General features: G+C 39.2%; 1 protein-coding gene across 1 annotated transcript in view; it reads right to left on the bottom strand.

The window, feature by feature from the left end:
- Positions 1 to 3,650: 3,650 nt before the first annotated feature.
- Positions 3,651 to 15,078, bottom strand: part of LOC138905949 (uncharacterized) — a 49,872-nt gene continuing 38,444 nt past the window's right edge. Inside the window, exon 5 of the mRNA XM_070194462.1 lies at positions 3,651 to 4,170. Within this exon, the coding sequence (XP_070050563.1) occupies positions 3,651 to 4,170 (520 nt within the window). The remainder of the gene's footprint in view (positions 4,171 to 15,078) is intronic.

The following is a 15,078-nucleotide window of genomic DNA, read 5'->3' on the forward strand; positions in this document are numbered from 1 at the left end:
GTCATCAAGGACATTTAGCAGCCTTATTCAACTTGGGGTTGTTATGAGTGTGAGAGTTTGGCCATGTGAGGAGGCATTTCCCCAAGCTTGCTAGAGGCACAACTCCCCAGATTTCTCCATTAGGTTCCTACACCAATTTCTTCATCCCCTGCCCAGTCAGCTAGAGCATGAGGACATCTAGCTAGAGGTCGTCCTAGAGAAGGGGGTCAAGTTGGTAGAAGTTCGATGAGTGACGGTCAGTCATGTTGCTATGCTTGTTTTGGGAAAACTTGAGGTAGCGGCCTCAGATGTTGTGATCACCGATATGGTTTTAGTCTGTCATGGAGATGTTTCTATGTTGTTGATCTGGGGTCTACTTATTCATATGTCTCATTATATTTTGTTCCTTATTTGGATATGCCTCATGGATCTCTTGATATTCTTATTCTTGTATCTTCGCCGGTTAGTGATTCTATTATGGTGGATCGTATATATTGGTCTTGTGTCGTTACTATTGAGGGTTATAAGACTGGAGTTGATCTTATGTTGCTTAATATAGCAGACTTTGATGTGATTTTGGGTATGGATTGGCTATCTCTATACCATGCTATTATTGATTGTCATGCTAAAACTATGACATTAGCTATGCCGGGGTTACCAAGGTTGGAATGGAAGGGTCTCTTGGTCATACACCTAGCAGGGTGATTTTATTTCTGAAGGCTCGACGGATGGTTGAGAAGGGGTGTTTGATGTATCTAGCTTTTGTTAGGGATACTAGTGCAAAGACTCTTACTGTTGATTCATGTCACGCCCCAAAACCTAGAGCGCGACCGGCGCTCAACCGAGTGAACCCGACCGAACAAGCCTGATAGATTTCATTCTACCCAAACTCATCCACGAATAAAGATAATACATAATTTTATTATTTAGACACAAACGTGATCATGTCTACAATACCAATTCTTTACCAATAGTTACTTCATTTTTTTGAAGTCTCTGTTCTACACATTTTTCATAATCTGAAATGAAAATAATAATTCAAATACAACATAGCGAGTTTGTCTTTCCTAGCACCAATACACAACCCACACTATGTCTACAAAGCCTCTATAGATATGGAAGAGTACAATGATAATTCCGGCAACAAGGCCCCGGCTATACCTCAAACAGAATACACAACGTACAAAAGGTTTATGACCCCGGGATGAAGTGGGGCTCACCAAGTCAGCTGGGAAGAAGGTATATTGCTATCACTGATCAATATCTCCTACTGTGGAACCACCTGCATCCATTTAAAGATGCAGCGCCCCTGGCAAAAGGGACGTTAGTACCATCGAATAGCACTAGTATGTATAACTAAACACCCTATCAATAGAATGACAAATAATACAAACAAGATTATCATAATATCAATGAAAGACTTAATCAACATCAAACCTCAATTTAGGATCAAGACAATGTTTAAATTAATTTCCATATCTCACATTGGGAGATTGTTTTAGCATCGATATACCATTGTCCACAATGCCATTATTCACAATACCAGTACCACCATATTCTCAGTACGGAGTCCGATCACGACCCGGTCGGCTAGGCTATCTCATTAGAGACATCAACCACAATTACTCTCAATATCAATACCATCGTCTTTAACACGGAGTCCGATCACGACCCGATCGCCTAGGCTATCAATTAGGGGCATCGACCACAATCACAATTTAAATTATAATTTCCAGCACAATAACCACCATGTGTGCGGCATGGTGTCCGATCATGACCAGACTGGCAAGGCTGTCTTATTCGACACAACAACCTTTTTATATCAATCATCGCATTTCATATTACTTTCACATCTTTTCATTTTATTGGCACTAATGGCCATTACTATAAGATCATTCTTGGCACGTTGTCCATATTTAGTATTTCATGCTCACCCTTTTCACTTTCTAACATCAACATCATCATCAATAACAACAATAATTCAAATCAAGGCATGTAGTACACATGTGAGCAATTAAGAGTCTAAGGCATATAGAGATATTTCACAAAATTTGGCATAATAGCCTTCGTTTGAATTTAACTTGAAGTCGAACATTTCTAATGCACAGCCCATATCTTTAACACATCCTCAATTGATAACATAACTTAAATAAAGCATTTAGAATACTTATTGAACATATATCTTTCAACCCAATCTTACTCGGAATAGCCAATTTTATAATGATCCACTCGGGACTTACATAATTCACATGAATATCGTGGGATCCAATTCTAAGAGAAGAGTTTAGCCAACATATCTCAATCCGTACCTTAATGATACTACAACGATCTACTGCACAAAGAAACTTCAATCTACAATGACAACAGCCAATGGAACCAATATTAGTAACAAATTCCATCGTTTAGGCCATTTAGGTATTTTATCAAACACCTAGTAGGTATGAATCTCTACATCTCTTACCCATAAAATTAGTTCATCCAATTACTACCATTTACCGATAATTTATCTCACCATCATTCTTGAACAATCCATAACTCCCAACATCACATACATGATCATCCATCCACCCTCAACTAACAAATTTCCATCGAATAATCACCTTTCAATCTCTACAATGGTTATGTATTTAAATTGGGAACTTATGGCTTTCAATCACCATACCATAAGTTCCAATACTTAATTCATACTCATATTCTCATAATATATCCATACATGTAAGTCTAAGGGTGTAGGATTACCTTTTGGAAGAAATCTTGCAAAACCCTCCTTTGAGTTCTTGAAGAAATTTCTTGAAGATCTATGTATTTTATGGAGGATTGAGTTAGTTTTAGGATAGAATTGATGGAATGAATCACAAAATTAGTAGGGATTACTCACCTTGAAGATGGGGGGAGTTGGAGGTCTTGAGAGAGTGGAGGAAAACCCCAAAGTTCGACCAAGCAAAATGGGGTAAAATGTACCCCGAATGAGCATATAGTGTTTTGGGCACCACAGGTGGCGTCGGGGGCTGCCGGTGGCGCTGGTTCCAGTAGCTGAAAGAAATCCCAGCGCCAGGGACAGCGCCCCGTGCTACCCTTGGCGCTGGCGACGGGAAATAGTTTTTCCTGACACGGTAAAGGGCATAACTCTCTCATACGATGTCTGAATTCGACAATTCTTTTTGCTATGGCTCCGTAGTTTCAATACGGATCTAATGCTTCAGTCAAAATCGAATTTGGAGCTCGTTTGATTAATGTGATACCACATATACTCGAAGAAATGATGTTGTTGAAACACCTTTGATGTCAAAATAATGTGGTTCCACCCCATAGGTCTCATTTGATACTCGAATACGTTATTCCCGAATACCGTTGTCGCACTTTAAAATATTAAATCATTAAAAAAATTTAATGGGGCCTTACATTCTCCCCCGCTTAAAATCATTTGTCCTCGAATGAGGGTTAGAATCTGCCATAGACACCTAATGTGACTTAAATCCTCCTCCACACTCCAATAGTTCCCAATTTTACTAACTCCATAAATTTTCAAATATTTCGCCAGAGTCTCCCCTGTGACTGAGCCTATCCACCTATCATAGAATCTCAAAAACCAATCCTACAACATATACATAATCCGATGACGCAATATAACATGAAAATAACACCAACCATGGCCTCATAAGCAAAATATATTACCAGAAAAGGAACACCCTTAGCATAAGCTGTACAAATGATATGTAATTCACAGGGAACAATTTCATAGAACGATTACATAGCAATTCAAACAAATAAGGGTACTTATTCTTGATTTCTTGTTCGGCCTCCCATGTGGCCTCTTTAACCTGCTTGTTTTGCCATAATACTTTCACTGAGGCAATTTCTTTTTTTCTCAACTTTCGGACTTGCCGATCAATAATAGAAACTGGAATCTCTTCATAAGTCAATTCCTCATTAATCTCAATAATCTCTACCGGAACAATGAGTGTCGGGTCTCCAACAACTTTCTTCAACACAGACACATAAAATATTGGGTGCACTAACGACATCTCAGGCGGTAGCTCAAGCTTGTACGCCACCTCACCAATCCTCTGAATGATTTTGTAAAATCCGACATACCTCGGACTTAATTTCCCTTTCTTAACAAATCGCAGTACACCTTTCATGGGGGAAACCTTCAAGAATACCCAATCATCTTCTTTTAACTCTAAATCCCTACAACGAACATCTGAATAGGACTTCTGATGACTCTGAGCAGTCTTCAACCGCTCCCTAATGATTTTAACTTTTTCCATAGCATGATGCACGAGGTCTTGCCCTATCAACTCTACTTCCCCAATTTCAAACCACCCAATGGGAGATCTATATCTCCTTCCACATAAAGCCTCGAACGGTGCCATCTGAATGCTAGCATGATAGCTATTGTTGTAGGCAAATTCTATGAGTGGAAAATGATCATCTCAACTACCTTTGAAGTCTAGAACACGAGCACGCAACATATCCTCAAACGTCTGAATAGTCCGCTCTGCCTGCCCGTCAGTTTGCGGGTGAAAGGTTGTACTAAGATTCACCTGAGTACCCAAACCTTGCTGAAATTTCTTCCAAATATTAGTAGTGAATTGTGCTCCCCGATCAGAAATGATGGAAACCGGAGTGCCATGCTGCCTGACTATTTCTTTGATATACAACTGAGCATATTTTTCTGCTGTATCGGTAGCCTTAACCGGCAAGAAGTGTGCTGATTTCGTGAGTCGATCCACAATCACCCAAATTGAGTCAAACTTACGAGGAGTACGAGGTAATACTATCACGAAGTCCATATTAATCATTTCCCACTTCCACATTGGAATTTCTATATTTTGTGCCAACCCACTAGGCCTTTGGTGTTCGGCCTTCACTTGCTAACAATTTGGACATCTCGCCACAAAGTCCGCTACATTCCTCTTCATATCATTCCACCAGTAGACTTCCTTAAGATCATGATACATTTTCATAGAACCCGTGTGCACGGAATACCTAGAAGTGTGAGCTTCAGTCATAATTCTTTCCCGGAGACCATCCACATTTGGAACACATAGACGCCCTTGGTACCTTAGTGTACCATCATCCATGCCAAGAGAAAAGGCCATGATCTTATGTTTATGAATCCCCTATTTTAGTGGTGCCAACAATGGATCGTTGTACTATTTCTCCTTAACTTCCACAACAAGTGATGATTCAGCCCTATTTTGTACAATCACCCCTCCTTCACGAGAGTCCGCAAGACGAACTCCCAAACTAGCCAATCGATGAACTTCCTTGGCCAATGGCCTTTAATATGCCTCCAAGTATGCTAAACTACCCATAGATTTTCGGCTAAGAGCATTCTCCGCAAAATTTGCTTTTGCAGGTGGTACAGAATATTGATGTCGTAATCCTTGAGTAACTCAAGCCATCTTCTCTCCCTCAGATTCAACTCCTTTTGTTTGAAAATATATTGAAGACTCTTGTGGTCCGAGAATACATCCACATGGACCCCATACACATAATGACGCCAAATCTTTAATGCAAAAATTCACAGCCGCAAGTTCTAAGTCATGTGTTGGATAATTCTTTTCATGATTCTTGAGTTGCCTGGAAGCATAAATGATCATCTTGCCACATTGCATCATTAGTGGAACATCTATATTAGATTTCTCTTTCATATGACCTCCTAGGAATTGAGTTCTACAAATATTTCCTTGATACGGTTACAATCTTATTAGTACTTGCAACTTGTTTTTTTCCAAATTTCTCAACAAAAGACATTATCAGGTTAGTTTTCTTATGGGACCATCTGTTTCAAATGAATAACATCTACTAGCTTATGCGCACACCCTGATAACAACAACCTGCATGGCATTGCCTCAATATGTGAAGTAACATCATGCTCAGACCTTTCTTAGCCACCCTTTTTCCTCATTATAAGTCTTATAGGATTTTAAGAAACCACTCTACTTCCCGTGTGAACATTCTCACGATTCCTCTTTACTGCTAAACACTTCCCAAAACACATATCGACACCCTTCATATATTTTTAATTCAACAAAAGTCATTGGCCCAAATAAGGTCTTTTTCTGAAACTTGAGATCCTCCTAACTTTATCAACGACGACTTCTTGTTTACCTTATAAGTGTAGGACTTAGTCCACCCGATTCCATCCTCGATGAGTAACTCACCTTATTTCTAGTATTGTAGTCACCAATAGTGTTTCTTGGTATTGCAGGCTAAGAGCTATCATGTTAAACATGTTTGGTTCGTAACAAGTGTTCATCCTCTCTCAATCTGTTTTGAACATGTCCCTTTTTGCCCTTAATTCATAGTTGATAGCCTTATTGTTCCACACACTTATGTGCCTCCTCGTAGTATCATTGTTCCTGGTTTGTTGAGTTTATCACACCACCACTTCATCACCAGTAGTCTCTCTTTCCAATGTAATATGTAGACATGAACTCCCTCTAAATCTTTTAGTTGATATTCAGTGTCACTCAAGTCGGCTGCATTACACTTGATCCTTTATATCTTGTATTAACACTTTTGCTCTAGGCGAGTCCACCATTCCGATACGAACTATTTTGCGATAACCATGGCCACCTAAATTTATAGATTTTTCTTCCAATTCTTCTCGCCTCATTATTCCTAGTTAGTGAATAGCTATGCACGCTTCCATATTTTACGTGGTCTTTTCCCTTACTTGGGAATTCATCCCGCTCGCCTCTCGACACTTGTTGGGATATCCGTGGGAAAGTGTGTTCATCCGTGTATCACTTAACACTTCCTTACCTGTAAGATTCTTAAGAGACTCTCCATCAAGTCCAAATGCACTCTTGGGTTATTATAACATCACATTTATCTCTCACACTCGTTCTGTATTTCTTAAAGCCTTGGAACTTTAGCTAAATCACAAATCCGTGATTAACTCATTCTAAGAACTCGCAAGCCTTTCACATTTGATCTGTAGCACTTCCTTGGGTTCCATTTTCCCTGACTCTCTAACAAGTACAAAACCCTTTTGCAAACCCTACTCTTAGTTTCTAGTATCGTTGACCTTGTCATGTATATTGTCACGTACGAAGAATTTACATTTCTTAACCTTCCACATTATTTTTGTACTAGTGGTTTATCATTTGCATATCCTCTCAGAGAATAACGTTAACCCTTACCACTTTTCTAGACTACACATGTCTTCAACAAAATATCGAACTTAAGTAGCCTCACCATGGCCAATCCCTCCCCACTTGGGGTGAATATTTCACATTTTGACACAAGTATTGAATTTAGCAATTTGAGGGACACATGTTTCACATCTCTAGTCCTCCTGTATATGATTAACTATTAGGGATATTTAAGTCCCCATGGTATTAACCTCATAATTTCTCCACTCTTATTCATCCACATAGGCTTGGGATCCAAATCCCTCGTGTCAATATCCTTTTTGGAGTGTAACACCACTTCGCACATTCCTGGGATTTTTATAACATTCATAGTGCTAGGGTTTTCTCATTGTGGGTTCACTTAACTCTCCTTTCATAACTTCTTGTCTCCCGTGAAAGACCTACACATTTATCATTACTCTCCAGGCCATGCCTTTTGTATATCACGTGCCTATATAACAAATTTACATATTTGAATCATACACATGGTTCCCACACTATCCATATGTACTAGTTAAGCTTAGGTCTCATTTATCATGTCAATGCCTCTTTGGAGGTGAGTAATCACTTCTAGCACTCTTCTCATATAAAGTATGCTCATGGTACTATATACTTGTCTCATATGGTCATACCATTCATTCAACATGATACATGTGCCATCTTTTTAATATTCAGGCCTTTACCCATTCATCATGTCACATGACAACATTACATGGGATAAACCAAAAGAGCATTTAAACTTACCTTGAACCTCAAGGCACGAGTTAGAGTAAGAACAGTTTAACAATTAGTTTCATCGCACGATTCAGAATAACAAAGAAGGGTATTATTCCTAAATGCCCAGGTAGCATCCTAATTATAGATCTGGTCGACAACACACCGATAATAAGGACTCTACTAGACACGGCTCCGAGCCATCCTATGACACTTTAAAACCTTAGGCTCTGATACCAAGATTGTCACGCCCCATAACCGAGGAGCGCGACCAGCGCTCAACCGAGTAAACCTGACCGAGCAAGCCTGTTATATTTCATTCTACCCAAACACATCCACGAATAAAGATAATACATAATTTCATTAATTAGACACAAACATGATCATGTCTACAATACCAATTCTTTACCAATAGTTACATCATTTTTTTGAAGTCTCCGTTCCACACATTTTTCATAATCTGAAAAGGAAAGAGTAATTCAAATACAACATAACGAATTTGCTTTTTCCAGCACCAATACACAACCCACATTATATCTATGAAGCCTCTATAGATAAGGAAGAGTACAATGATAATGCCGGTAACAAGGCCCCGGCTATACCTCAAACAGAATACACAATGTACAAATGATTTATGACCCTGGGATGAAGTGGGGCTCACCAAGTCAGCTGGGAAAAAGGTGTACTGCTATCACTGATCAATATCTCCTGCTGTGGAACCACTTGCATCCATTTAAATATGCAGTGCCCCCGGCAAAAAGGACCTTAGTACTGTCGAATAGCACTAGTATGTATAACTAAACACCCTCTCAATAGAATGACAAATAATACAAACAAGATTATCATAATATCAATGAAAGACTTAATCAACATCAAACCTCAATTTAGGATCAAGACAGTGTTTAAATTAATTTCCATATCTCACATTGGGAGATTGTTTTAGCATCGATATACCATTGTCCACAATGCCATTATTCACAATACCAGTACCACTGTATTCTCAGTACGGAGTCCGATCACGACCCGGTCGGCTAGGCTATCTCATTAGAGACATCAACCACAATTACTCTCAATATCAATACCATCGTCTTTAACACGGAGTCCGATCACGACCCGATCGCATAGGCTATCAATTAGGGGCATCGACCACAGTCACAATTTAAATTACAATTTCCAGCACAATAACCACCATGTGTGCGGTATGGAGTCCGATCACGACCAGACTGGCAAGGCTGTCTTATTCGACACAACAACCTTTTTATATCAATCATCGCATTTCATATTACTTTCACATCTTTTCATTTTATTGGCACTAATGGCCATTACTATAAGATAATTCTTGGCATGTTGGCCATATTTAATATTTCATGCTCACCCTTTTCACTTTCTAACATCAAAATCATCATCAACAACAACAACAATTCAAATCAAAGCATGTAGTACACATGTGAGCAATTAAGAGTCTAAGGCACATAGAGATATTTCACAAAATTTGGCATAATAGCCTTCGTTTGAATTTAACTTGAAGTCGAACATTTCTAATGCACAGACCATATCTTTAACACATCCTCAATTGATAACATAACATAAATAAAGTATTTGGAATACTTGTTGAACATATATCTTTCAACCCAATCTTACTCGGAACAGCCAATTTTATAATGATCTACTCGGGACTTACATAATTCACATGAATATCGTGGGATACAATTCTAAGAGAAGATTTTAGCCAACATACCTCAATCTGTCCCTTAATGATACTATAATGATCTACTACACTAAGCAACTTCAATCTACAATGACAACATCCAATGGAACCAATATTAGTAACAAATTCCATAGTTTAGGCCATTTAGGCATTTTATCAAATACCTAGTAGGCATGAATCTCTACATCTCTTACGCATAAAATTAGTTCATCCAATTACTACCATTTACAAATAATTTATCCCATCATCATTCTTGAACAATCCATAACTCCCAACATCACATACATGACCATCCATCCACCCTCAACTAACAAATTTTCATCAAATAATCACCTTTCAATCTCGAAAATGGTTATGTATTTAAATTGGGAACTTATGGATTTCAATCACTATACCATAAGTTTCAATACTTAATTCATATTCATATTCTCATAATATATCCATACATGTGAGTCTAAGGGTGTAGGATTACCTTTTGGAAGAAATCTTGCAAAACCCTCCTTTGAGTTCTTGAAGAAATTTCTTGAAGATCTATGTATTTTATGGAGGATTGAGTTAGTTTTAGGATGGAATTGATGGAATGAATCAAAAAATTAGTAGGGATTACTCACCTTGAAGATGGGGGAGTTGCAGGTCTTGAGTGAATGGAGGAAAACCCCAAGGTTCGGCCAAGAAAAATGGGGTAAAATGAACACCAAATGAGAATCTAGCGTTTCGGGCGCCACAAGTGGTGCCTAGGGCTGCCTGTGGCGCTGGTTCCAGTAGCTGAAAGAAATCCCAGTGCCAAGGACAGCACCCGGCGCTACCCTGGGCGCTGGCGACGGGAAATGGTTTTTCCTAACACGGGAATGGGCATAACTCTCTCATACGATATCCGAATTCAATGATTCTTTTTGCTATGGCTTCGTAATTTCAATACGGATCTAATGCTTTAATCAAAACTGAATTTAGAGCTCGTTTGCTTAATATGATATCACATATACTTGAAGAAATGACATTGTTGAAACACTTTTGATGTCAAAATTATGTGGTTCGACCCCATAGGTCTCCTTTGATACTCGAATACGTTATTTCCGAATACCGTTGTCGCACTTTAAAATATTAAATTATTAGGAAATTTTAACGGGGCTTTACAATTCAGTCTCTGTGGTGAGGGAGTTTCCATATGTATTTCCTACAAACCTACCGTGCATGCCACATGATAGAGATATTGATTTGATATTGGTCACTCCTCCAATATGTGTTCCACCGTATCGTATGGCTCCAGGTAATTTGAAGGAGCAGTTGTAGGAGTTTTTGGATAAAGGATTCATTAGACCAAGTGTTTCTCCTTGAGGTGAACCAGTGTTATTCGTTAAGAAGAATGATGGTTCCATAAGAATGTGCATTGACTACGGGCAGTTGAACAATGTCACTATAAAGAACAAATATCCATTGCCTCGCATTGATGATTTTCTTGATTTGAGATTGAGTTATCACCAGCTGAAGATTTGGGCTTCAGACAACCCTAAGAGGCTTTCTGGACTCATTATGGAAATTTTGAGTTTTTGGTGATGTCTTTCGGTCTGACTAATTCTCAAGCAGCTTTCATGCATTTGATGAACAGTGTTTTTCAGCCGTACTTGGATTCTTTTGTAATTGTGTTCATTGACGACATCTTGGTGCATTCCCATAGTGGTGAGGAGCATGAACAATTTCACGACCCAAAATCCAACTAGTCGTGATGACACCTAACCCAACCCGCTAGGTAAGCCAACTTTCAACTATCCAATTCCAATAATAATTATAAAAGTAATCTAAGTAAATAAAGATCTTAATCTTATACATTCCCCAAGAACTGGTAGTACAAATCATGAGCTTCTAAGAATAGAGTTTACAAAGCCGGTATGAAGTAAATACATCATCTATTTGAAAAGTACATAAACAGAGTTTTATGAATCTAAGGCTACCATAAACAAGAGGTAGCTACAACCGGAACGCAGGTACATCTTCAGATCCATCTCCCAACGAACACAGCAACATCAACAACCAATATCTACACGCAAGGTGCAGAAGTGTAGTATGAGTACAACCGACCACATGTACTCAATAAGTAACAAACCTAACCTTAGGTTGAAAGTAGTGACGAGCGTGTACCAAGGTCGGGTCCAAAACCAATAGTCCACAACAATCCATAACGTAAAGCAAATAATACAAGAAGTAACTCAGAGATAAAATGCTCAGCTAAATTATGATTTCTAAAAATAGTTCTTCCTTTCAAGTACATCAATGAAAACCCAAATAGTTTACCGAAATTGCCAAAAATATGAATAAGTTTGAAAACAATAATTTTCCTAAAATCCTTTCAATAATAAATGAGATATTTCATTTCCTTTCCAGATAACTCGTGCAAAATAAATGCATCACTATGTCCACCTATCAACATGTGTGAGAAATCATGAATGATGTGATATTGTACAGCATGAGAAAACATGCATATCTATGCCTGTATGTCAAATGTGCATGTCAATGCGATGGAACTCAGTGATAAAATCATATGCATACTCTCAGAGTATCAGTTCACTCAGTCTTCCCAATCACTCAGTCCTCACAGTCACTCATGCCTCACAGTCACTCATGCCTCCCAAATCACTCGGCACTCGCACTTGGCACTCACGCTCAGTAGGTAACTGCGCTCACTGGGGTGTGTGCAAACTCCGGAGGGGCTCCTTCAGCCCAAGCGCTATAATATGCACGAACAACTCAAGTGATGCACGAACAACTCATGTGCTATAATAAGAATATAACGCCTGCTGCAGGCGGGCAGCCCCGATCCACATAATAATAATAATATATATATATATATAAAGCCAACATGGTCTGCTGCGGCGTGGAGCTCGATCCCAAAAATATCCTCACAGTCAGGCCCTCGGCCTCCCTCAGTCATCAATCTCTCCAGTCTCTCTCTCATGGGCTCACAATGTCATGAAAATAGCCCAAAAATGATGATATGGTGTATCAATAAATAACAACAGAGACTGGGATATGATATGTAATGAAATGAATATGACTGAGTATGAATTTTCAATTTCAATTAAATAATTCATAGCAATATGACCTCTGTGGGTCCCAATAATACTGGCATATAGTCTCAACATGATTTTTAGTATGATTCTCAATCCAATTTCTTTAACACATAAAACTACATGGAAAATGCCAAGATTAGTTGACTACAATATTCCACAGAACCAATTACGTCACAATTTCTATGCTGCACACCCACATGCCCGTCACCTAGCATGTGCATCACCTCCCAACAATTGACATAATACATATATTTAGGGTTCATACCCTCAGCTCCAAGATTAGAAGAGTTACTTACCTCGAACAAGCCAAATCCAATGTCGAGTAGGCTAAACAATGCTCCAGAAATTCCATTCTGCGCGTATCAACTTCCAAACGGCTCGAATCTAGTCACAATTAATTTGATTCAGTCCATAAAATTATGGGAATTAATTCCATATCAAAATACTAATATTTTCCACAAAATCCTAAATTACGCATCAAAACTCACCCGTAGGGCCCATGTCCCCGAATCAAACGAAACTCACAAAATACGATAACCCATCCAATTACAAGTTCAACTATACTAATTTCACTCAAATCCGACTCCGAATAGGTATTCAAAACTCGAAAAATTTGTTTTGTGACATTATAGAAATTCCCTTCTCTTTCTCTTGAAGATTCGATAATCTTACACAAAAAATGAAGATTAATTCATGACATATAATCACAAGGGAGTCAAGAACACTTACCCCAAGTTGTATGGACAAATCCCCCTCCAAAATCGCCCAAAGCGAGCTACAAAATCCAAAAATGGGTGAAAATCATGAAACCCCGAATTTAAGCTTCTACCCCAGCGATTTCCGCATCTACGGACAAGGGGTTGCACCTGCGACCCTCGCTTCTGCGGAAAAATGCCACACCTGCGCTGCCCGGCTCACCATTTTCCGCTTCTACGCCCACCCCTTCGCACCTGCGACCTCGCAGATGCGGGCAAAATTCTCGCACCTGCGAGCACTGCCCAGCTCCACTCTTGGCTGCTTCTGCGTTTGGTTGCGCGCACATGTGGCCTTGCACCTGCGATCAAAAGCATCGTAGGTGCGATCACACCAGTAGGCAGCAGTTCCATCATATCCTTAAGTCTGAATTTGATCTGTTAACCATCTAAAACTCACCCGTGACCCCCGATACCTCAACCAAATACACCAACAAGTCTTAAAATATACCACAGACCTACTCGAGGTCTCAAATCACATCAAACAACATCAAAACGATGAATCATACCCCAATTTAAAATCTATGAGCTTTGAAACTTCAACTTCCATAACCGATCCTGAAACCTAACAAATTACGTGCGATTGATCTCAAATTTTGCGCGCAAGTCACATTTCACATTACGGACCTATCCAAATTTCCAGAATCGGATTCCGACCCCGATAACAAAAAGTCAACCCCTCGGTCAAACTTCCCAAAAATTCAAGTTTCATCATTTCAAGCCCAATTTCACTACGGACCTCCAAATAACTTTCCGGACACGCTCCTAAGTCCAAAATCACCATACGGAGCTACTAGAGTCATCAGAATTCGAATCCGAGGTTGTTTACACATAGATCAACATCCAGTCGACTTTTCCAACTTAAACTTTTCTTCTAAGAGACTAAGTGTCTCATTTCACTCTAAATTCTCACCGAACCCAAACTAACTAACCCGATAAGTAATACCACAGCTATAAAGCACAAACGGAGCAGTAAATGGGGGAACGGGGTTGTAATACTCGAAACGACCGGCCGGGTCGTTACATTCTCCCCCACTTAAACATACGTTCGTCCTCGAATGTGCCAAGAGTTGTTTCCAAGCCACCAAATCACTATTCCATCTTACTACGCACGTACCCGGGGTGATTCCACGTAAACCTATTCCATATAGTCCTGACAACGCAATACAACTGAAAATCCTCAATTTAACCTTAGCCCAAAAACCTTAGAATTCAATTCCCAACGTTCAGAATTTCTTACAAGACACGAATCTTACATCTACACAATGTATAAGTCTGAACAAGCTGCATCGAGCCATAACCATAACCACGGATATAACTACCAAACCTATTACACAACTCGCATGCTCGTAGCGCCATTCTTGATCAAAGTAACTACTCCAAAACCAACCAAGTACTAGTATTAAACCCCATATTGAACCAAACTTCATCCCAAAACCTTCGTACACTGTTGATAATAAAAGAAACACGCAAAAATCTCAAGACCCCTTATTAAATCAACAAGTCATGGAGCTCTCTCGCCCCAACCAGAGCCATAATCACTTTCTAAGCAGAATTTCAATATTATCCTCTCGAATATACCGTTGCAACCCTGATAGTACTCATTCTAGGTCGAATAACCTTATATTATTAAACACAACTATCCCACAGACATGCCACACCAATATAATTTAGATCCACCAACCATGCCATCCGTGCGCCAATACGCAACA

The sequence above is a fragment of the Nicotiana tomentosiformis genome, chromosome 2 (genome assembly GCF_000390325.3).
Source record: "Nicotiana tomentosiformis chromosome 2, ASM39032v3, whole genome shotgun sequence".
In the NCBI taxonomy this organism is placed as follows: domain Eukaryota; kingdom Viridiplantae; phylum Streptophyta; class Magnoliopsida; order Solanales; family Solanaceae; genus Nicotiana; species Nicotiana tomentosiformis.